This window comes from Filicampus tigris, chromosome 22 (assembly GCF_054856515.1).
Source record: "Filicampus tigris isolate MCC_2025a chromosome 22, RoL_Ftig_1.0, whole genome shotgun sequence".
NCBI lineage: Eukaryota > Metazoa > Chordata > Actinopteri > Syngnathiformes > Syngnathidae > Filicampus > Filicampus tigris.
This window is the reverse complement of record NC_141238.1, coordinates 3509310-3532518: the sequence shown is the minus strand read 5'-3', so window position 1 is coordinate 3532518 and position 23209 is coordinate 3509310. Positions and strand designations below refer to the sequence as shown.

Sequence of the window (23209 nt, the reverse complement as noted above, 5' to 3'; positions counted from 1 at the left end):
TGTCTTTGCGGGTGCGTGACGCCATCAACGTGCGCGCAAACCACATGGGTTGTTGGCAGATTTTGTTCCGTGTGCGATTCGGTTAACAACTTTTTATTTCTATCCGGCAGTACAGCCACGATTTTACAAGTGTTTTTCATACACCATGAGTTCTCAGATAACTTGTGTCGGGTGGGTGAAGCGAGGTGCTGCCAAGGAAACGCCGGACAAAGTAAGTAAAGTAATCGGAAGGATTAGCTTGCTAGCGTTAGCCTCCCAGGCGCTAATGTCAACAAGACCGTTTCCATCTGTTCGATGAACACAATTCTAAATCCTAAATTATTACATTTATGAAGTTGACTATTCTTTTACAGGTTGAGCTGAGCCAAGAGGAGCTGCAACGCATCATCAGTGAGGCAAAAGAGGAGCTGGGGTGCGTTTACGTGCGGTCTTTTTAACCAGAATGGGCTTATATTTCTGTAGCGTGTGCTGGTTTTTTTTTTTTCAATCAGGGAACAAGCAGCAGATGAAGAGGAAGAGGAGGATGGCGGCATTGTAGCAGACGATGATACTGGTGATGTTGCCGGAGTGCAAAACGAAGAAGAGGATGAACTTGCGGAATATGGCTTGGATAAATATGATGAGGAAGATATAGGTCAGGGTTTTGACAAACATTTTCTATAATTTCTTAAGCAAGGACATTTGTGAGAAAATACATACAAGGTGCTTTTTTTTTTTCTAAACTATATAGCGACGGCCAATCTTGGTGACAGTCTGGCAGGTCTCACCGTGTTCAGCTGTAATGACGAAGACCCTTACATCACGCTCAAAGATACTGTGAGTTGAACGCTCGATGAACATGAACCATTCGGAATGTAACATATCGTCATTTTTAGGATCAATACGAGCGAGATGACTTCCAAATCAAGCCCACCGACAACCTCATCCTGTGTGGCAAGGCTGACAAGGACTGCTGCAACCTGGAAGTCTACGGTAAACATCAGATGTGAAGCCAAGCAGAAATCATCAAATCTGAGAATGCGTCCAGAACACTTTCATTTAAGCGCGGCCTATAAGGGCAGAAATATTTTTTTAAATAATCGAATTGCAATTTTTCTTATATACCTGCATCGCGTGTGCTCATAATATTGTTTAATAATGCAAAATCCATTTTTATCCGATTAATAAATGAAACCCTAATCACTTCCAGTGCACAATGCCGAGGAGGACTCTCTGTACGTGCACCATGACATTCTGCTGCCGGCATACCCGCTAAGCATCGAGTGGCTCAACTTCGACCCTAACCCTGAGGAAACTCGATGTAAGATAAAACCTCAGTTGTCACATTTGGGATCATAGAGTTGGCGGAGATGTTTAATTTTTCCCCACTGTGTCCAGCCAACTACGCCGCCGTGGGCAACATGACGCCGCAGATCGATGTGTGGGACCTGGATGTGGTGGACTGCTTGGAGCCCGTCTTCACGCTGGGCAGCAAAAAGGCGGCCAAGAAGAAGACAAAGAGCAAGAAGGTACTTTTTTTTAATACATAAAGTGTTTAACTTGAGTGGCATTCCTGTTTTGGTGGTTTTTAGGGTGCATCAGCGGAGCCTGTGGAGGGACACACCGATGCAGTGTTGGATTTGTCCTGGAACAAACTGGTCAGGTCAGTCAGTACAATATATTGACATTTATTTTCTCTAAAATATGGATATGAATGTGCAGTTTTCTACTGCTGTTATTATGAAATGTTCTATAAAAATAGAGTTGTGTTGTATTGGAAACATGTATTTTGTATTTTTTTTTGCCGTATGTCACGTCCCGTTGTAATTCTCAGGAATGTCTTGGCCAGCGGCTCAGCAGATGACACGGTTGTTTTGTGGGATCTGACACAAGGCAAACCTGCCACCACCCTGTGCAGACACACTGATAAAGTACGATGTGGATTCATGTTTTTAAAAAATTTTTTTTTATCAATCTCGCAGACTGAACTGCCGCTGTTGTTGTTCTATTCCAGGTTCAGACGTTAACTTTCCACCCGTTCGAGGCGCAGACTCTCCTGTCAGGATCATACGACAAGTATGTGAGATGTTCGATTTGTTGAAGAGCGCCTGTTTGGAACCTGCGCTTCCTTTGCAGGACGGCCCTCCTGTACGACTGCCGCAGCCCGGACGGCTGCCGCGCGTGGCGATTCAGCGGTCAAGTGGAGCGCGTGGTGTGGAACCACTTTTCACCGTGTAACTTCCTGGTAGGAGCCACTGAGGTATTTCCGGTCCAAATATTAGGAGCAGCTGTGGGTGATCGATGGTTGTGTTTCAGGCTAGCACAGAGGACGGCTTTGTGTACTGTCTGGACGCACGTGCCGATAAACCCGTTTTCACGCTCAAGGCACACGATGAAGAAGTGTCAGGTATGCATGGAATATCTACTTGAGTGTGACGTATTTTGTGATCACTTCCGCAACTCTACATTCCGTGTTTTTTTTAGGTTTGGACCTCAGCAGCCAGATTAAAGGCTGCTTGGTCACATCGTCGGCAGACAAGCATGTCAAGATCTGGGACATTTTGGGCGACAAACCTAATCTGGTGCATTCGAGGGACATGAAAATGGTAGGACTTTTGCGCAGTGATCAAACCAAGGCAAGTGGAGAAGAAGTGTGACGCTTGATGTTCCTGCACGCAGGGCGTGGTCTTCTGTGCGGCATGTTGTCCGGATCGGCCCTTCACCTACGCTTTCGGGGGACAGAGAGACGGCTTGCGGGTTTGGGATATCAGTGATGTTGCGGCGGGTAGGACCTAAATCTCTCATATTCAGTCTCCGTCAAGAATTAACGAACCCCCTGTCGTAATCCTCTCGTAACTGTTTATGATATTTACCTCTAGTGGCTGCAGTGTTCGGCAGTCGGGAGCGCTTGGTGGTGAACGTGGGATCTGAAACATCCAGCGCTGCAGCCGCAGCAGTGATGGATACCTCGTAGTGGGACAACAACTACATGCTCATATCGTTATAGTTTTCTTTCACAACAAAGTTGTTCTCAGTCTCCCTCAAAGACGTGTCTTGAATATGTGTGTTCATATCGTTAGGATTGCCATTTGGTGGGTGAAGCCTGCTAATTTTTTGTACATTTCCAGAAATGCCAAACTAATATGGCATGCATATAAGTGTTAAACTAAATTCTGTATATCCAGTGTATAAATACAGTTTTTGAATATTCTAACTTCGTATTTTGTTGTTTTTGAATGTGCTTTCTGATTTTATTATTGCAATTATCACCACACTTGTTGCAGTAGTAGTGCCATAGAATGGGAAAAAGTGACAACAAAAGTCATAATGAAATATGGTAATTGGACACATCCACAAAAATATAACTTGTAATTACTGTGTGAAATAAGAAAATAGTAATAAATGAAACATTATTTTGTTTCATTTACAAACGGATTACAATTTATGCATTTTTTTCTGGTGTACATCTCTATTTGTGTGTCCGGGTGGGCTCACGTAGCTTCAACATTCGTTCCGCTATATTGGATACAGTTTTCCATCGCAATGTAATGCTACATTTCCATTCAATAATGTTTTGCTTCACTACGTATGTAATAATTTATTAATGAAAACTTTAAAAGCTGTCGTTTTTTGGCGCTTATGTGATGCGGAACAAATAAAATCTCCGCGAGGTGAGCTCACCCGGACAAAAAATAGTGACGTACAACGGAGAAATTGCAGCATGGCATCGGGTCACCTGAGCAAAATAAACAGTCTAATAACGAGAGTTGGCTACTGTCGATTAGCGCATGTTCATGGTAATTACTATTTTCTGTTTTTATATTAAATGGAATAGTCATGTGTTTGTATTCACGCCGTTGGCCTTCAACGATTGCGAGTGAAGCTAACGCTAACGGTATATAACCTTGACGTTGGCGTAAACTCTTGAAATGCTGACCAGCTGAAAATGTTCAAATTGACGTTTTACAACAATTTTGACCAACTACATGTAACTACATGTAATAATCTCACTTTTTTTCCCCAGCTTCCTTGGTTCAAGTTCGCGATGCGTCCAATATCCGCGGTCCTTCCATTGATGACTGCAGGTTTGTGTATTGTATTGTTTACTGTCATATACTTTAATTGATTGCTTCTCTTGTGTTCATTAGTGACGTGGAGATCGGTTTGACGTCAGACGGGAAGACTGTTGTTTGCTACCATCCAACTGTGGACATTCCCTATGAGCTCACTCAGGTAGGAATGTAGCACAGTAGACATGACTCACAATACACTCATTGCATTATGTTATACCTTCTCTTTGCTCCGTTGCAGCCGATCGAGAGGCCCGACCCGCTGTGCAACCCGCCTGAGACCCACGAGCAGGTGCTGAAAGACCACCTCAGCAAGGAGGTGCTGAGGGACAAACCGGGTCCCACCATAGAGGAGCTGAGCAAGATGTTTTTCACCACCAAGCACCGCTGGTATCCAGTTGGACAGTGAGTCAACACACAATGCACAGTATATGGAAGATGAAATCTTTTGAAATGTGCTTATTGTCGACTTCATCACGCGATTTACAGGTACCACATGAGACGCATAAAGAAGAATACTCCAAAGGACAGATAGTTGTGTATATGTATGTTTTATCACCATGTCTTTGTGTAATAAACTGCCAGGTATGTGCACATGATTTTGCCTTGAGTGTACCCTTTTGTTCCTAGTTTGTCTTGATCTGCAAAATTGGTTTTTAGCTATTTAAAACACATTACAGTCATCACTGTGGGCCCTTTTATGTAGAAAAATCAAGAGCAGTTGTGAGGGATGATTTGATAATAGATCAATTTTACCGTGCATTTTTATTAAATACACAAACCGATTTTTGCTCAACATAAATAGGCACTCCTTGAACAGATTAGTTAGAAAAACCTTCGTTTTACTTTCAGAATTAATGTTGCAAAAACAAAGTTCAGCTAAAGCTAAATTTTCGATGAAAAAATAATCCAACCTACATATCAACATAAGTATAACTCCCATTTTGGACTAATTGTATTATTTTAACATATTTTGATACTTTCACAATTCAACAATATTGTTTGTCTCGAGAGATAGCTCATAGATTTATAATAATTTATTTTCATACATACTTGTTTTGAGGAAGAAGTAAAAATAAAAGCAGAGCAGAACAAAAAATACACAACAGGAAAAAAAATCAAAAAGCAGACCGTCCTGACCGGCCGCATTTTTCCACGTGACGTCACATAAAACCGGAAGCGGGCGTGGTGGGCCCCGCCCCAGCAGCTCAGTCCATCCAGCCTGGAGAGAAGGCGATTTATACATCTAAAAATATCAAAAAAAACAAACAAAAAAAGCCAACACAAAATGGCCGGTTTGCCTCGCAGGATTGTCAAGGTACACTTCAGCAATACGCCGTTGAACGTGGCTGGTAAACGCACTCGCGTGACGGCACCGTGGTGTTATTTTGAACGCGAATGGGCATTTTTGCTACCCTTGGGACGCGGAGCCTGACGTTAGCACCGTTAGCGTCGCGGCTAACTACTTGTCTCGCTTCAGTTTGTTTGTCCCTTCGGCTCCCTCGCGTCCACTCATCAACGGTGGATTATAGATGTAATGTTATAATAGCAGTGTAAACTCGTGGTCATGTAGTGTGAACACACGGGTTTAGTGACACGTTTCGAGTGGACCTATGAATGGGTTTTGCCAGGCTAGCAACTGTGTGGCTATGGTGCTGCCTTCACATTAGGGCTGTTGAAATTCACTGTTTAATTCCACGTTGAATGTCATGACCCACTCAGGATAGTTTATTGAGGGGGTCTGGCTCAGGCCCACCAGCCTGCTCCACCACCGCAGCATTTTTTTAAAATCAAGTTTAGCAAGATTTCACGGCGATTAGCATAACAAAGCTAACTGACAAACGCCATTTAATAATCACTTCCTTGTTATGTGAGTGCTCCTATTTCGGCGTCACCATTTATCACATTGAAAACCTCAAAATCGTCATCTCGAATTGATGTGTTAAGGTTTTATATCAACATTTTGAGAGAGAAACAAGATTATGCACAAAAGAGCAAATAAGTCATGATTTGCATGCAATTAGAGGGCAATTCGGACCGAAACCACATGTATAAATGCATCCTCATGTTATTACAAATACACCATTGGTTCTCACACTCTCTAAAAGTGCCACCTAAATAAATACTTAACCCCCCCAAGTATCACCATAATCATAAACAATAAAATACAAAAACAAATCAGGCCTAAAACATTGCACTGTAATGGAAAATAAATGTACTGGACTGAAATTGGGAGGAAAAAACGCTTAAACAGGCTGAATGCATTGCTACAAGCTTCATTCGGATATATTAGCATTTATACCACACTTTGAGAATCACTGACGATTAATTTTCAATACCTTTAGCAGCTAGCTTTGACTCCAGCTGTCAACTTCCACCACTGCCAAGAGCAATTTGGCCCTTCCTGATTCCCCAAAGTGTGTTTTGATCTGTCTCAGGAGACGCAGCGGCTGATGCAAGAGCCCGTACCCGGCATCACGGCGACACCCGACGAAAGCAACGCGCGCTACTTCCACGTGTACATCGGGGGACCCAAAGATTCTCCTTTCGAAGGCGGCACATTTCAACTTGAACTATTTCTCCCGGAGGAGTACCCCATGGCGGCCCCCAAAGTGCGATTCATGACCAAAATCTACCACCCAAACGTCGACAGACTGGGGAGAATATGTTTAGACATTTTGAAAGGTAAGCTTATTTTATGACACCTGCCTTCTTGCTTTCTGGAGGTGTTTAACCGTTGTCTACACTTCGTCTTCCAGAAAAGTGGTCTCCGGCCCTGCAAATCCGCACAGTGTTGCTATCCATCCAGGCATTATTAAGCGCTCCAAATCCCGACGACCCACTGGCAAACGACGTCGCCGAGCAGTGGAAGAAGTGTGAAACCACCGCCATCGAGACAGGTCAGGGTTCATTCGAATGTAATTTTCAAATTGCTGCAATTTAGAAAAAAATCTGCTTTTATTGTATAGCAGATTAAGTACTTTGGTAGAAAAAAATACATTGGAAAAGGACCATGAAAAAATAATCGCATAGTAAATTGCAATATTAAGGGGGGGATCACAATCAGATTATTTTTCTAAATCATTCAGCCCTATTTAAAACCACAGTTTGACCCTTGACTCTAGGGCCAAAACGATGAATCGAGTAGCTTTGTTTATTTGATTCCTCCCCCCAAAATGGGAGCAAAACATCTGCCTTAAATATTTCCAGTGATCATTTTTCAACCCTGAGGATTTTTGCCTCCCCCTGCAGCCCGAACATGGACCAAGCTGTACGCATTCTGCAACAACGACCGTCAGTAGCAGCACCTGAATGTGATCCACGACGGGTACTCCTTTACTGTCAACGTTTGAATTTGACGGACAAAATAAGATTATAAGTCTACATCTATTTGAAAGAAATCTACTGTTGCAAACCTTTGGGGGTGACTTTTTTTGCTTGTTTTTTCCTTCGTAAGATCAGTTTAATGTGTGTTAGACCCCCCCCCCCCTTGCCCCTCCCTTCCTTTCCACCCCGAACCTTCCCTTCTATTTAAATGCATGGACAAAGAATGACACCCTCCTCACTTACAGTCTTAAGATGAATAATGTGTCTTCATATACAGTATCATGGAAAAGCCAGGCGCACACTGGTACGAAATCATCATGCATTAAAGCTGTCCTACTTTTAATACATGCATCGTTTGTCAACTCATCTGTTGTTTTTATGTCATTCGCACTTGAAATGTAGTGGTTCCTCAAAGGCGTGCGTGTTGGTGTTTGTCATCACTTTTGACAACTAAAACAGACAATTGTATTTTTGGTGATGAACCTGAGTTGGTTTGACAGCCGCCTTGCACAATGGGTGATGACGTTCAAGTGAAGGGAGATGTAAAGTTGAAAAAAGAGGGATTGTAGTACACAATTTCACCCGCTAGGTGGAGCATTTTAACAGCTTGAGCACAGCAGGATGCTTTGGTCGTCGACTGAGCAGGTAACGTCAACTTCACTCGTTTTTTGCAGTGACCTGGGCAGGCAGAGTCGAAAAAAATTCTACTCACGTAAGCGTACTGGGACTTTTGAATAATAGGACTCACGGAAAAGTAAAGACAAACCCAAACAAATAGATGGCACCATGTAGCATGTGCAATGCGGCACAAAGTAACAGTAAAAGGCTGACAAAACTACTCAAAAGTAAAAAGTAATGTTGCATGAAAATTGACCAGAAATTACTAATCATCCGGTTACGTACGTAATAGAAGTATCTGTTCCTTTGCCGTTCCAGACTACCACAAGATGGCGCTACAAGCAAGTCCCACTGTGGATTGGGCCCCTTCAAACGGTCTCCAACTGAGGTACAGAATGCCAGTGATGTAGGTTAAGTTGTGTGATCAAGTGAACGTACACCACACTGTCATAATGTTTTCATCCTTCTCCACCTGTGGTGTACCCCCTGGAAGCTTTTCATAGCGGTTTATGACCTGGTTGCCATGGTAACGTCCGGCCATTGTTTGAGTGGGCTTTGCAGGAAACAATGCAAAAATGTCTGAGTAATTATTAACCTATCACTGCGGCTCGTCACCCGGGATTTATTGCTCTGTCGGCCTTGCTTGTGATATAGTATTCAATCCGATGACGACTGCGGGTCACGGGTAAGCATCCTATACATAGTTGGCCTGGATCGTGTCTCGCTGGCCTGCTAAAGGGAAAAAAAATACATTTTGGCTGACAGGCGACGACAAGCTCTCGTAGGACCGCGTCAACGTTTTTATTGAACACCTGATACCCATAATGTATGCTGCATACAAAGTCAGGAATATTGGGATTAGAATGAAATTTCAGAAGCTAAACCTTTACAGGTGAATTTAACTTGACCTCAGTCGAGTCAAAAAAAAAAATCTGTTCTATGCACCGCAGCAGCCCTATTAGTCTGAACACAGTATTGTAATAAATATTGTTTGTGGAATATGAATTAAGCAGGAAAATCCACCCGTTTTAATCATCTTTGGCTGAAAATGACGTCACGGTGCCAAAGGGCTCAGCTTGTAAACATCATGATTAAAATTACTTCAACTTCAGTACAACAAAACTGTTCAAAATGGCGACCAGCCTCAGCTTTTCACCCCGCCCAAATACAATCTTCAACTCAATATGCTGGGTCAAAAATAATTATCCCAATTTTGGGTAAAAAATAACCCAATCTGCTCCAAATTCATAGCGAGCCCTTGCGCAATAGTGGGGTGCACCATTCTTAGAGAGTAGTTGCACTTCCTAGTGGAGAAGTTGGTAAACTTTCCCAAAACATAGCCCAAACGTGAAAGAGGGGAGAGCATTTATAGTCCATGTTGACATCTCAGGTTCACGCAAAATGTCACCGCAAATAATGATTAGCGCCAAGGCGTGGTCACTATGCCGCAAAGCACCACGATGAAATATGGAAATCCTTTTGAACATGACGCTGGAATTCCAGCCGCATTTTTCAACTCTCCCCTCGCCTCCATCCGTGCATCGCCTGTATTCAGGTCTTTTCTTTCTCCCCCTTCTCCTTACATAACAGCTCATTCATAAATCAGCACCACACCTCAGGGAGGGATGAGGCTGAGACAAAACGTCTTCACAGGGAGCTTTTTTGCTGCAGCATGTGAATACTGATGAGAGGTCAAGTCATGTCACGGGGAAACGTACTGAAAATAGCGCAAACATCATAGTTCTGGTCCACTGCTACATTCTGCATCTCGATGCGACATTCAGTCAGCAGTTTGCCGGAATAACGGGAAGGCATGGTGGAAATGGCGCGTCTTGTGCATGTTGAATGGCATTACATGGCGCAGGTGTGCCTAATAGTGCGGCAGGTAGGACCCCCGTACGAGGCCGCCGAGTTCATGGAGGAGACGGATGGCCGAGCTAATCATCGGAGGATTTTCTCTGCGTAATCCGAGTGGATCATTGCGGCTCAATGAGATTAAAACTGCTGCGCCAAAGTGACAATGATGCGCACGGTTGTTAGTGTTGGCGACTCGTGACGTGAGCGTGGCGAGAGGACGTCTCGGCTCCTCCGGAAACTGGACGGCATTAGTCCCTTAAAGAAGACACACAAATTGCTTTGCGTTGTACTTTATTATTACCCAATTCATCAACAGTATAAAAACAGTAAGTTTACCAAATTTCACCATTACGTTCCATATATTCATCATGTTTAGTGCAATTAGTGGCGTTTACGCATTGCCCAACACGGCCACCATTTTGTATTCAATACAGAGCAAAAAATGAAAAGCAGGAGTGTCTCAGACTTCACCAATATTGGATTGTTAAAACCAGTCTGGTCAATTTATTTTATCTACACTTCTACACTGTCTACACACCCCTGTTCAAATGCGATTTTTATATATATGATTTACCCCACAAATTTTGCCTAGCAACAGTGGAAAAAAAACATCCGTATAGTGCATAGAAGTGTGTCACAGTTGTTTTGACAATGATAAAAAAAAAAAATAATAATAATACAGTACCCTGTTGGAACAAGCAAGAACACATTAGAGCAAGATAAAAAAAATGTCAACAAGACATACTTGCGGGGGCATAGAGGCTGAGTTTTAGAGGATTAGAAAGCCACAATTGATCGCATCATAGATGACGGGAAGTGTGCATATGATGCATATTTGAATATAGACTAATACAGTTATTGCTTGTCTGTTTTTCTATTGAAACCAAACAAAGAACCGAACAGAAATAGTAATAATAACAGTAACTGATATTGGAGGTCATTTGCTGGTCATATGCGTACTATTTACCTGATAGTGTAATGACTAGTACTATTTAGACTTGGAGGTTTACATTTAATTTGTTAAGTAAGACAGTCATAACTAAATGTTGGAATAAATCTACGGTAGCTGAATTGGATAAAGGGGGGGGGGGGGGGTTAGCGTGTCGTAATTTCATTCATCTTCTGAGGTTGGCAAAATACGTTGTGCAGTTCTCTTGTCTGATGTAGCACCCTATTGCGCAACTACCCACTTTGTAATTAAGGTTGATTCAAGAGGTATTTATCCTGAGACATGTCCCACTAGACGAAAAGCGGGCGTGGTGGACTCCAGAACGGCCGTGGCCGCGGCGGGTTCCCTAGAGGGAGCCTAAGATCCTTTTCTAAGACTGGACCTCGACCTGCCAACTGGGACCTGGTGGTTGACGGCATTCCAACAGAAGGGAGACGACGGTGGTGAGATAAACATCTATAAAGGGGCAAGTCAATGATTAGAGGTCATTGCACGTTAGTAAGTAAAACCCTGTGTGAAGTGTGTGAGTGAGCAGTGTGATTGGGAATTGAACTACCACTTGGTATTCGATTCCACGTAATATAGTGGGATTGGAAACAGCAGACTGGTGTGGATGCACAGGCAAGAATTCGCCACCTGAAAAGGTCGAAGTAGGAATTACCACAACAGAAAATTTGAATTGCTGACCTACTGATAAGAAACCAGCTTTTAGAACACCCAAGGTGTTGATAAACTGGACCAAATTCTCTCAAATGGGGATAGGGAGCAATAAAATAAAACCTAGGGATGTACTGCAGTCTAAAGATTGGAAGTTTGTCAGAAAAAATTAGGATCTTGCTAAAATAATAATAACTAATTACGGCCTTTGTGGTCAGTTAAATATAAAAAAAATAGCCGCGTTGCAGGAATGAATCATTCAGAAAACCCAAAGAAGAAACCCTAAAGGAGATTATGAAAAATGGTTTTGAGGAAACAGAATACTGAATGAAAGTAGTTTTCAAAGGTGAAGGACAGGACGTGTTTTTTAATTTTTTTATCAAGGTGGGAGAAGCGGATGTTGTGTTAGAGGACGAGGACAGAGAAGCAGAGGACAAAGGAGGCGAGGAGCAGGAATAGATAGACAAGTAACAGCAGGTTGTTGATGTTGTGATAATGAAGGACATTGGGTAAGTGACTGTCATCAGAAAGGAAATATGGACAGTTCAGCCAGTCGAGATAGGTCTGGGAACAGGCAGATTGGAAGGAATTGTAAGGCCTCTTACATCAGCTGTATTGGTCACAATGACATCTTTTTTTTTTTCTTTCCAATCAACTGACTGTTGAAGAAGTCTTTTCCTCATCAATCCAGCCTTGCTCTGTGTCCTCTCCGGAGGGACGCCGCCTGCTCTTCAAAGAAAATACACACGACGCATACAATCCTGACGAGTGTCGTTTACCTAAGAGGCCTTTTCTCTGTGGAGCCTACATTGCGTGCAACTTTGCCGCCGTAATCTTCAGCAACAAATCGACCGTCTCACGCCCCGGCCCGCTTACGATCAATCGTTTGTCTGCCTTTTCTTCTGTTATCTCGACTTTTATGATGTGGAGCCTCCTCAGCCAACAGGTGAAAGGTTAACAGAGGTTTCGGGTCGCGCCTTGACACATTTCGACGCTTCATTCCCCGGAGGTCTGCGTTTGTCGTTTATTATCATGCCGCCGGAGTCAATGAGTGCGGCGGTTGCATTGTTCAATCGCCCGCTATCACATAGCTTCTGCCTGACACTGAGTGCAACGCGGGAGTGTCGTGACATATTTAACTCGAACGCGTTTCGTCAGTGGGAGCAGTTTTTAGGAGTGGTGTCTGTTTGCTTGCGTCACTCATATAGTAAGAGCCGCTGATCTCATCAGCATCAGTTTAATGCAGACCAAATAGCACAAAGTGATTGTCAGCCTTGTTTTTTTTTTTGTTAGGCTGACTAATGAACTCAAGTAATTAAGTCATTGGTTTTTATGAGTCAAGAGGACTCAGTGTGGCCTTGTATGGACAATTTTCACACAGTACAAGCATTTTTAAATTGACAATAAACAGTGCAAACCAAATGATAGGGTCTGAATAAATTGCAGTATATCAAATTGACATTTAAAGCTGTCTAGTGAAACATTTAAACTCTTCCAACATGGAAAAGTGATTAGAGAGTGATAAAAATGTCACATTTGACTGACAAATACATGTTTTACTCGTGTCATTTTCCTGGCATTTGCACACAACCAAAGCCTGAGGCGTATTCATTTGAAAAGTAAGTGAAAGTTGTCTGTTGCTGATTCTAAGTACGTGTCAGTCTAATTTGTTTATGGGACATCTTATTTATTTTCATGTATCCTTTTCTGATAAATTAGATTTTTTTTTTCTATGGAACTGATTTCAATTGTAAAATACTGGATTTTCTACACAAGATCAAAGTTGCATTGATGTCATGGAATTGCCCAAAGATCATAGGGCGTATTGGGCGTCCAATCAGATTTTTTTTATTTATTTATTGTAATACAGTAGTCATCACGTGTAGCCGCATTTAAATCAGTTTATTGCTTTCGCGTATTCTGTTGTCATGATTTGAGCGGGGATTGCTAATGTTGCCCCAATTGCAGGGCACAAATTTTGGGTCATTTTACCAGTGGATCACAACGTTGATACAACAGCCAATCAGAATGCGCTATTTTGACGTTGAGTACCGCCCAACCCCAATAGCTCATCCAATGAGATCGCCTAATCTCCACTGGGGCGTGGCCTGTAGATGTCAAACTCCACTCGGCTGTCTATTGAGTCAGCGGCCATGCGCAAATGGGCCCAGAGGAGGGCCGTCTACATAAAATCCCTGCCGGGGGCGGGGGTCTCCATTCACTGCTTACCAGACAACTTAAACCAGCAGCTGGAGGTCCGACCTACCTTTCTGGCATATAATCTACTGAGGAACACTTAAAAAGCGCCTTGGAGCTTCATAACTAGTCCCCCCCACCTCTCATGACTCTACGGATTTAGACGGTAGTGATGCGGCAGCGGCTGTGTTGCTAACCTCTTTTTCACCCGGTCTTTATTTACTAATTGTCGCCGGTTCTACCTCGGGTGAAGACTCCATTCAGGATGAAGCTGAAACCCAACCAGACCAGGACGTACGACGGCGACGGCTTCAAGAAGCGAGCGGCGTGCCTGTGCTTCAAGAACGAGCGCGAAGACGAGGTAAGGGGGAAGCCGCTTGGCAGTGCGCTGCCCTCCGCTACGAACATGAGCCACGCACGGCTCTACTTTTGGGGCCTTCTGGCTCCCTAGACGTGCCGTTCATCACACAAAAACTGGGGTCGTGACTTCAAATAACGTCATTTGTTTGACCAATTCTTACGTTGAGTGTTATTCTCACTAAATGCGTCACAGCACGCGTAAGTGTAGAATTTAATTTAATTCATCCCCATGTGTTTTTGTCTTAATTTTTCCACTAATGTCCCTTGGACCATCCAGTTTGGGCTAGTTTGAGGAGTCGAGAAAAAAAAAAAAAAAACGAGCGTCGTCATTGAGGCCTCTAATTGGCAGCACTTTACTACCTGTTTGGACTTTCAAAATAATACATCCACCCGCCCCCAGCTTGTATTATATTGGAATTGTGTATCGCTGTGACGGGACTCTTTTATTTTGAGTAGTGACACTTGTACTTCCGCGAAGCTTCTCGCGCGCTTGTCGGAGCAGAGGCAGAGGGGGCGAGGCGCTTTATTGTACGTCGACCGGCCTTTCTCACGAAGTCGTGTGTATTTAGTGTATAATATCAGTGTTTCATTGGCAATTAATTCAAAGTGTCACCCGGCCATGATAATAAAACCACCTGAGCGTCTGGTAACTTAGGTCATCCATGTCTTTTACTGCATCTCGACCCGCCAGTTTGGCGCATAGCGTTGGTGCGTATGAGGATTTAAAGGGGCCGTAGCATGTAAATAACGAATATGAGCTGACAGGCATGAGTTGTTGTCACTTCAAAACTCTCCCCTTGCGTTGATATTCTCGTCTGTGACCTATAGTTACCCTGGAATGGGACACCAGCGCATATTAATATGCTATAATTGCCTTAAATAAAGCATTTTTGACTATGTCTCACATCAAGATTTAACATGTGGGAAACCCATGAACATAATGACTCACTATCATAATGTGGTGCAGCATACTATGACAATGTAGTCTGGTTCAAGACAGTTATACACTCACCGCTTGCCTAACCTGTATGGTTATACCATCTGAATAATTATGGCACAGTCTGGTTTGCAGTCTGATGCCAATCAATCGACATTAGCAACGTGGTGGTGGACAGTCCATCGCATTTGCAAGCCGGCAAAAGAAGCTCTTGAACTTTCTGTGCAGCCTCGGGACAAGAACTGAAGTCACACACAAACGAGAATTACTGCTTTGCCCATTTACATTCATAATATTCTAAGGGCTGAAGCGTATTGATGTCTTGGTGGGTTTATTTTTAGGTTTTATTAAGATTGTTATGTCATGGTTATTGGCTATACATATTTTAGGGAAGGTCCTATCTGAGGATACTACGGCTGCTCAGAATTGGGCATGTGATCGCCTGAATTTATGAGCCTGACATTGAGTTGGCGCTCATGTAATCGCAGAGGTGACTTTGCTTTGATGCCAGCACTGATCGTGATCTCCGTTGTTAACAAAGAACTCCTTTTCAGGCCCAAAGCTTCCTTAGATGTTGTACTTTGCCCCATCAATTCCCACGCCTGGATACACGACAGGCGATTGTTGTGAAAGAAGAGCCACATTGGCACTAGAATGGGCTTGTTAGCTGTGGATACCAGGTGAAAGTGCGAGGGATTTTATCGCTATTCCATCTGTTGTGCGACATTTAAGAGTCCCGTTTTTGTTTTTGACAGCTACAGGCGTTCCTCGCCGGGGTGGACAAGGTGTTTATGGCGTTCAGAATATCTTGCTCGGAAGTTTCGCTGTCGCTGTGTGACTAGGGGGCGATTCGTAGTCATCTTATTATATAACCACTGCGATTTAATGTTGTGTGCAGATCACAAGTGTATTTGTTACCTGGTACCGATACTCACAAATCCCTAATAAAACCAAGCAAAAATAAAACTAGAAAAGCATAGATAGCTATAACAAACTACAATGTGATATACAGTAGTTACACCTTTTTTTTTTTTTTTTTAAATGACGAAAAGTAGTGTAGACTTTGTGAACGGAGAGCTTAATAAAAAATGCTGGGACGAAGAGTGCGGGTGGTGGTATGCATGGTGAGCAGAGAGCGAAAGGTAGCATTGTCGCCTCCACTAGTGCAAACGACGTGTATGCAGTTAGTACTGAAAAGTGGCACTTGCTAAGATTACAGTGACATTTGTCAGCCCTCCATTGAGGAGATTTACTGTAAGTGGCTGTAGAATTCAGCCAGTTGCCTCCTCCTCCTCTTCCTCCTCCTTCAAGCAAGCGCCACTCTGGGAACTGGTGTCAATTGCTCAACAGTCAGGGAAACACTTTCAGGGCTTCTGGGGTTTCGTTTTTTTCTTTTTCTTGCCCCTCCTTGCTGACCCTCTTTCCAAATTTAACCTGGGTTTCTGTCCAGCTGTCACTTGTCCTCTGACCTGTCTATCATGACGGTGTGAGTTATTTTGTTTTTGTGGCGAGCGCCTTTTAACAGCAGGAGACGGTAGACGCCGGCAGGCAGAAGTTTGGACGCACTGTCGACTTGGGCCCAGCAATCGAATTCAAGTGTCTTGAAAAAAATAATGGCATATTAAATGGCAATTTTTCCAAATTGTTCAACCCTACTATCGACTGGTAGATGTTATTGCATAATGCATCTTACTTTTCATGACGCCTATTTTCCATTTCATCAAGTTATTTTAGGTGTCGCTGTGTTAGATGAGCTTCCAATTCTCTGCAATGTTGCGTATCAGCAAGCGTCTCCACATGACAAGTCTTAATTAAACACACTTTGTAGTATGTAGATTAAGCTCGCTACATTCCTCCAGCCAATCTAAACGGAGCACCGTGTTGTCCCCGCGCCTGGCAACCGGAGCGGACGTTTGTGTTTGGTCCCGGCTACGCCAGCTTATGTTTTGTACACACATCCCCACCTTTTTTTCGCCGCTAAGCCGCCACTGAACGGAGAGTGCTGGAGTATGGGAACACACCCAAAGAAAAAAAATGGAATGATTTCTTCAAGAGGCAAGCACTTTGAACAGGTGACCGCAAGGCAAATACGGCCTTTGATTCTCACCGCGTGGGTCACATTGTTCCGTTGTGCGCCTTTCAAATACTGTACACTGCACCTGTTGTACAGTGTAAACACCTGGATGTGCTACCGTTGTGGCATTTGCACCAGCTGGCTGCACACACTAAGACAGAGGTTGACAAAGTTTTGGATTCCAGGGAGAGAAGATTTTCCAAGGATTTCCCCCCCCCCCCCCTTTCCCATCATAACGGCAATTAAATATAACTACCATGCAAAGCAATAAATGCTAAAGGACAGTGGTGCGCAAAGTGTGGTACGAGGGCGCCCTCCAGTGGCATGTAAAAGAGTCACCGTCCAAGTACAAATGACTTGTATTTAACTTTTCAATATATTTGCAATTTTAATCTTTAAGAAATGTTTGTTTTTACACATTTATGTAGGTACAATTTATAATTAACTTGTGAAGATAAAAATCCAAAAGGCTATGGTAACTAATTCTGATTATTTAAAAAAAAAAAAACAAGAGAAGTTGTAATGTCATGAGAATACAATTGTTTTTTTGTTTTTTTTCCAGGGAAGAAAAGTCATCTTTTCTAGAACAGAGATGTATATTCTTTGTCTTTTTTTTTTTTTTTTTTTTTTTTTTTGCCTTATGGAGCAGTGACTGGTATCCTCAGCCTCAATAATACCCGATACCCCCAAAAAAGGGGCGGTATCGGTACTACCCGGTCCATCACCATCTGTTGCGCTAGCTGCGTTTTATTTGAATATTTTGGGGTACTGTTTTACAGTGGATTTGTCACTACATTGCACTGCAAAACCTTAAGTCAGCAGTTTGTAATGACAAGCCTGCAAGTGTGCGTCCTTGAGCTATTTTTGGCTCCTCATACCCCATCTTGTGTAGTGTACACACTCACTGGTCAGCCTATATCTGCACTACATAAGCAACAAAGAGAATAATGTTAACTTATGCCATCTAACGGATTAGCATTTAATTGTTCAGCCTGTCACTGCACACTAAGGTGTGAATTACTGCTGTTTAAAACTAGATGCTAGTTAGGACAAACACTTTTTTTTTTTTTAAATAGTACCTGCGTCAAAGTGTGCTAATGTTTACAGCAGCTGTGTTGTGCCGCCGATGTCACCGACGAGTCTCCCAGAAACTGATCCGTGTGTATCGGCCCACACTGCAGCTGTAGTGTAATTCAAGCCACGCCGCCTCTTCCCACCCGCTGCTGATGAAGTGTGGTAGAAACTGAGCAGGCCATGCTAGCTTTTGGGTGATTTGTTTACACGGTGCTCACGTCACATGGAAATAAACAGTTGAAGAAATGCACTGTTGTTTGATCAAATGCAACATATTTTGAGCAACGTTGTGCTTATTTTGTTGTCGTCATTTTTGCGCAGGTGCTCTTGGTCAGCAGCAGTCGACACCCGGATCAGTGGATCGTCCCCGGAGGAGGGATGGAGCCCGAGGAGGAGCCTTGTGGAGCGGCGGTGCGGGAAGTCTTTGAGGAGGTGAGGTGGAAAAAAACAATTCATTCATGTTTTATTATTTATTCGGTAATTGCTCGGCATTTCCATGTGATTGGGACTGAGCCCTGCCGTAAAACAATTTATTATAATAGTATTACAAAGGGTAGGCTTCGCAATCAGCAGGGTGCCTCCGCATCCCATTCTGCAGGTGCACCATAATAGAGGAAGAGCGAGAGGTTTATAGATGGGGTTTTGTATTGCATTTATATGATCACATGAGCGTGCATGCATGAGTCTGTGTCCTTTGAGCATGCCGAGGTCCAAGGTTGAGGGTATTTGCGTCGGAGATGTCACTCGCCGAGACCCTTGTCTTCTCAGGCATGACGGCGGTCTAAACTTGGATCCTCGCAGGATTCCCGAGCGATCGCGGGCCTGCTCGGCAGAGTGCCCGGCACGGGGAACTGCACGTCTTGATTTCTCCGAAGTGCACATGAGTGAATAAAATCATGTCAGGCGTTACGAGAGGGATTTTAATGTCATTTGGCTTTAAAAAATTTTTTTTTTATATATATATAATGGGATTTGGGCCAAGGAAACAGTCATACCATTTTAAAAGCATTGGAGGAACATGAACTGACTCAGAACAAACAAACCAGCAAACCATAAAAACTTTTATTTATTTTCCCTCAGGCTGGTGTCAAAGGCACGCTAGGACGTCTGCTTGGCGTTTTCGAGGTAAGGAATAATGCTCCGTGTGAAACAGGAAGTGCTTTATCAACCAGGAGCAACATTTTAGCATCTTAACATCCGATTTGGTTTTTGTCAGTTTTTGCAACAATGCATTGGAACAAAAAAGTTGTTCCAGGCAGGTATTGTCCAAATCTTAACTCATTCACTGCCAGACATTTTCAGACCCTCTTTTACCCTAACGTTTGAAAAAATTGGAAACAAATATATAGCTAAGTTCCTGGGATTGAATGGCTGGACTGTGAAAAGACAAGTCAATTCGTCAATAAGAGTGAATGTGTTAACTCTTGTTTTTGCTGTCCCTCTCATTCCCAAAAGCAAAACCAAGATCGGAAGCACCGAACGTACGTGTACGTGCTGACTGTCACCGAGACGTTGGAGGCCTGGGAGGACTCGGTCAACATAGGTGCATTTTCTTTTTCATTCCCGTCTAGGTTAAAAGTCACACTTTGCAATTTGAGAAAAAAAACCCCATTCTTTTGTGTATTTGCTGATCAATCACCTATTCACATTTTTTTGTTGTCTTTTAATAATGCTCTAATACCACTAAATGGAACCAAAGTAATTGGTGTCAAGGAAGTAGCGTTCCCTTCTATTGACGTGGGTTGGCGAAACCCGTGAGTATTGATACCAGAAGTTGGTGGCAAAGCACTACTTTTATATAAGATAGTGCTATGTAATCCATTTATTCGGAAGGGTTTATGTATTAGGATCACCGTTTGTGACATATTTATGATTTCAATAACTGAAACATTTTTAGGAGGGGCATTATTTGCTCATGCTTTTTCCACATTGGCATCTGAGCTCAGCCCCTGAGCTCGTATGTATGTTACCCCACCGAGCAGTTTGTTTACCCCTCGCAATATATAGCATGTGTGTCCAGCCCACGCGGAGCGCAGCGTCAACATAAACCTGCGACGCTAATCTCAACTGCAGCTACGCCCGGGCGCACACCGCTCAACATATGTCCTCTGTCCCCCCCCCCCCCCGCAGGCCGCAAGCGCGAGTGGTTCACGGTGGACGAGGCCATCAAAGTGCTGCAGAGCCACAAGCCCGTGCACGCCGAGTACCTGCGGCGGCTGCAGCAGCTCCAGCTCAGCTGCTCGCCCACCAACGGCAACTCCATCCTGGCCGGCCCGCCGGCCAACGACAACTACCCGCACTACAGCGCCACGGCCACGACGCCCTCCACGGGCAGCATGCTGGCCTCCTCCCGCAGATAGGACCCCACCCCCGCGACCTTTTTGTACAGCCTCGCATGGAACCGGGACTCTTCAACAAGTGTGTACATAGTCTTAACTGCTGGACGGACCAAAGCCATTGCCAGAACTTGAGAAGGACTCACGTGACTGAGCCCTAAGATGGCAACGCTCACGCGGCCAACTCGCACGTTTTTTTTTTTGTTTTTTGTTTTTTTTTTCTCAGCGTGACGAGCAGGTGGACGCCGCGGACTCTGCTGGCATGCCTTACAGTACTTTGTATGAATGTTTCAGTTTTGTTTTGGCACAACACACACGCTCTGTGGTCAATAAACACAAAGCATGACCATGCGGAGAATGTTTTCAGACAAGGATGGCTTTTAGCGCACGGTGGCGGCATCATCCGCGTAGAAGGCGCTGGCTTTCCTTAGTTAAAAAAAAAAAAAAAAAAAGATTCAGTCGCAACTATTTAAGTCAGCGTGAGTTGGTGTTAAATACGGGATGTTACACTTCAGAGTATTAGGGCCGTGCTGGAAAAAAGTCAACATGAGAATACAGTAAAGGTGTCATTTTTATAAGGAAAAATAGACATGTTCCAAATGATAACAAAATTGTCATACACTGTGAAAAAAAATTCAAAGCAACAAACTTTGCTAAAATTTTAAGTTGGGGAATTGTTTTCAATTTTCTTAATGGGAAAGAGTTTACAGAACTGATTGTCAGCCCAACTTAAAGATATAAGTAAAAACAATTCCGCAAATTGTTTTGGAGCAAACAACTCGCTTGGTTTGTTATTCTAACTAACATTTTTGCCATGAATGTCAATAATTTATATTTTAAAGTTGTTCAAACTCAAATTACTGTTTTAGCTCAAATAAATACAAGTTGTTTTTTTTTACAGTGTAGTTCAGAACAAAATGATGAAAATAGAGAAAGAGAGAACTTTTATTTATTATACTCAAAAGTCCCGAAAGGTGAACATTACACTGCTGTATAATTTGTGCTGAACAGTAATTATTTTTCAAGAAAAAGGATTTATGACAATACTTCATCAAAGAACAGTAAAGACCATTTGGAAATGTATTACTTAAAAATCTGATGGAACTCAACTTTATTTGTAGCGTACTAAAGAAAAAAAAATGCTGCACATAAGTAGGACATCAAATATTGAAAATAATCAAATAATTTAATAATAAATAAATATGCTTATGCAGCGCCTCCTGCGTCTACGACTAAACTGTCACAACTGTCTATTTCATTCTAAAACTTTTCTCAAAAAATCCAACATTCTTCTCCAATAAAATGATAAAGAAATCTTTTCTAATGAAAATACACTGCTTTAAAACCAAACCACTGCAGCAATGATACACTTAACCGAACAAATTGCAAGTGAGGCCCATGCTGGATGTGTTTCTACGATTATTTCGGGGCCGTTTGTGGCCAGTTCAAAGGTCACGCCAGGCTGCACCCGCTGTCTGTGAATCGCTACCTCAGTCCAAGTAAACAAGCGGATGAGCCGGGGATGCTGTCCGCTGACAACGCTGTTGCGCTCGTCGTTACACTTTTGCCAAAGTGTCCGCCGATGATGATGATGATGATGATGATGTCACGCGAGAAAAAAAGCCGCCTGGTTCCCATCTTTCAAAACATTTGAAGGTCTCTGCAGTATCAAATGTGCGTTTGCCACGGGTTGCTTCCCGCTCCAGTGTTTACACACATTTTAACATTTAAACTCACGATAGCTGCTCTTTGTTTTTATCCTATGGTGTTGCCCAGGGAGGCCTTGATGAGGTGCTTGAGGCTTCTCAGGCACTTGAAACACTTTCTGCCAAAAAAAAAAGAGTTAAACCTAAAAAGACAGAAGCTGAATGACAACGCTCAAATTAGTCAATGCCTTGGGAAACGGAATTGTTTTTAACATGAATGAACCTGTACTTACTGTTTTGTATCTTTTTAATGATGTACAAATAACTGGAGAACCCCCCCCACCCCCCCGCTTTGTACAGTCCTGAGAATGGTTTGGATGTGTCACATTAAAACTCACTTTAACCGTTAATGGAATAACAATAGCCTTGAATACAAACTCTTATTTGTCAGAATTGGAGGAAAATAAATTAAATTTTGCACAATAACCAAACGTCACTAAAAATGTCTGTGTGAATGTTTTGTTATGGATGTGAATCATGTGCCAAATTTGAACATTTCATGTAAACGAAAACAAAATATATACTTCATGATTTGAGTAATGTGAAAAAAGTGTGGCGTCGACTGTACTGTTGAATTTGTGACTCATGAATGACTTCTATCATGTCATAGCACATCGAACGTTTAAATTAAATCCCCGACACATTTTTGCAGGCAATTCTTGAACCTTCAGTCACCCTACAATGTAATGTATTTAATGCAAGTGAATGTAAGATGGTGCAAGCCTCCTTGTTTCTGTCACATTGGGGCAACTTTGAATGTTAAATCAAAGCATACCAGGAGACATGTTATTGATTCTTATGCACGGTGATGTGGAAATTGACTGACTTTAAACTGGAAGTATTGTGTTTGAGAGGGGAAAAAAACATTAAACGGGGGTAAATTCTTACTGTAACTGCTTGTGGTGTCATTTTTTTTCTTGATAGAAGGTGAAATGTGAAGGTGATGCTACCATGGAGTTAATATTCCCAACAGTTTTCTGCACCCCCGCCCCTCTTATGTTCCTGTATTGGCAGATAAATGTGACACTTTGTTGCTGTATTAAATGGCAATGCAATGACACTAGAGGGT

At 42.9% G+C, this 23209-nt stretch overlaps 4 protein-coding genes and 1 long non-coding RNA gene across 7 annotated transcripts; 4 read left to right on the top strand and 1 right to left on the bottom strand.

The window, feature by feature from the left end:
- Positions 1–2: 2 nt before the first annotated feature.
- pwp1 (PWP1 homolog, endonuclein) lies at positions 3–3193 on the top strand. Its single transcript, XM_086021848.1, has 15 exons — positions 3–211; positions 354–412; positions 492–634; positions 731–816; positions 876–972; positions 1190–1300; positions 1378–1508; positions 1572–1642; positions 1814–1910; positions 1994–2055; positions 2116–2224; positions 2296–2386; positions 2464–2585; positions 2659–2764; positions 2859–3193. The coding sequence occupies exons 1-15, from the start codon at positions 146–148 to the stop codon at positions 2951–2953; spliced, it is 1446 nt and encodes a 481-aa protein (XP_085877974.1). The 5' UTR covers positions 3–145; the 3' UTR covers positions 2954–3193.
- Positions 3194–3595: 402 nt separating this feature from the next.
- mrpl42 (mitochondrial ribosomal protein L42) lies at positions 3596–4648 on the top strand. Its single transcript, XM_086021849.1, has 5 exons — positions 3596–3776; positions 4004–4064; positions 4128–4212; positions 4291–4454; positions 4539–4648. The coding sequence occupies exons 1-5, from the start codon at positions 3701–3703 to the stop codon at positions 4582–4584; spliced, it is 432 nt and encodes a 143-aa protein (XP_085877975.1). The 5' UTR covers positions 3596–3700; the 3' UTR covers positions 4585–4648.
- A 569-nt stretch (positions 4649–5217) lies between these two features.
- ube2nb (ubiquitin-conjugating enzyme E2Nb) lies at positions 5218–7723 on the top strand. The gene is made up of 4 exons (XM_086021850.1): positions 5218–5367; positions 6488–6734; positions 6809–6949; positions 7302–7723. The coding sequence occupies exons 1-4, from the start codon at positions 5338–5340 to the stop codon at positions 7349–7351; spliced, it is 468 nt and encodes a 155-aa protein (XP_085877976.1). The 5' UTR covers positions 5218–5337; the 3' UTR covers positions 7352–7723.
- Positions 7724–8306: 583 nt separating this feature from the next.
- nudt4b (nudix (nucleoside diphosphate linked moiety X)-type motif 4b) lies at positions 8307–20781 on the top strand. 3 transcript variants are annotated; one of them, XM_086022463.1, is made up of 7 exons: positions 8307–8382; positions 11095–11243; positions 13907–14014; positions 18420–18530; positions 19179–19223; positions 19554–19641; positions 20229–20781. In XM_086022463.1, the coding sequence occupies exons 3-7, from the start codon at positions 13919–13921 to the stop codon at positions 20456–20458; spliced, it is 570 nt and encodes a 189-aa protein (XP_085878589.1). In that variant the 5' UTR covers positions 8307–8382; positions 11095–11243; positions 13907–13918; the 3' UTR covers positions 20459–20781. The 3 variants fall into 3 exon arrangements, with proteins under 3 accessions (XP_085878589.1, XP_085878588.1, XP_085878587.1); XM_086022462.1 differs by having other exon boundaries at positions 11095–11266; XM_086022461.1 differs by lacking the exons at positions 8307–8382; positions 11095–11243 and adding an exon at positions 11274–13819.
- Positions 10427–14301, bottom strand: LOC147126526 (uncharacterized). Its single transcript, XR_015084764.1, has 2 exons — positions 12063–14301; positions 10427–11436 (listed from the first exon to the last, which is right to left on the bottom strand). It is a non-coding gene; the product is annotated as an uncharacterized LOC147126526 (long non-coding RNA).
- Positions 20782–23209: the final 2428 nt, after the last annotated feature.

Coding starts and splice junctions, on each gene's coding strand:
- ube2nb (XM_086021850.1), top strand. CDS start 5,338: ATGGCCGGTTTGCCTCGCAGGATTGTCAAG. Junction 5,368..6,487: donor TGCCTCGCAGGATTGTCAAG/GTACACTTCAGC, acceptor GATCTGTCTCAG/GAGACGCAGCGGCTGATGCA. Junction 6,735..6,808: donor ATGTTTAGACATTTTGAAAG/GTAAGCTTATTT, acceptor TTCGTCTTCCAG/AAAAGTGGTCTCCGGCCCTG.
- mrpl42 (XM_086021849.1), top strand. CDS start 3,701: ATGGCATCGGGTCACCTGAGCAAAATAAACAGTCTAATAACGAGAGTT. Junction 3,777..4,003: donor TCGATTAGCGCATGTTCATG/GTAATTACTATT, acceptor TTTTTTCCCCAG/CTTCCTTGGTTCAAGTTCGC. Junction 4,213..4,290: donor TTCCCTATGAGCTCACTCAG/GTAGGAATGTAG, acceptor GCTCCGTTGCAG/CCGATCGAGAGGCCCGACCC.
- nudt4b (XM_086022463.1), top strand. CDS start 13,919: ATGAAGCTGAAACCCAACCAGACCAGGACGTACGACGGCGACGGCTTC. Junction 18,531..19,178: donor TGCGGGAAGTCTTTGAGGAG/GTGAGGTGGAAA, acceptor ATTTTCCCTCAG/GCTGGTGTCAAAGGCACGCT. Junction 19,642..20,228: donor GGAGGACTCGGTCAACATAG/GTGCATTTTCTT, acceptor CCCCCCCCGCAG/GCCGCAAGCGCGAGTGGTTC.
- pwp1 (XM_086021848.1), top strand. CDS start 146: ATGAGTTCTCAGATAACTTGTGTCGGGTGGGTGAAGCGAGGTGCTGCC. Junction 212..353: donor CCAAGGAAACGCCGGACAAA/GTAAGTAAAGTA, acceptor ATTCTTTTACAG/GTTGAGCTGAGCCAAGAGGA. Junction 413..491: donor GAGGCAAAAGAGGAGCTGGG/GTGCGTTTACGT, acceptor TTTTTCAATCAG/GGAACAAGCAGCAGATGAAG.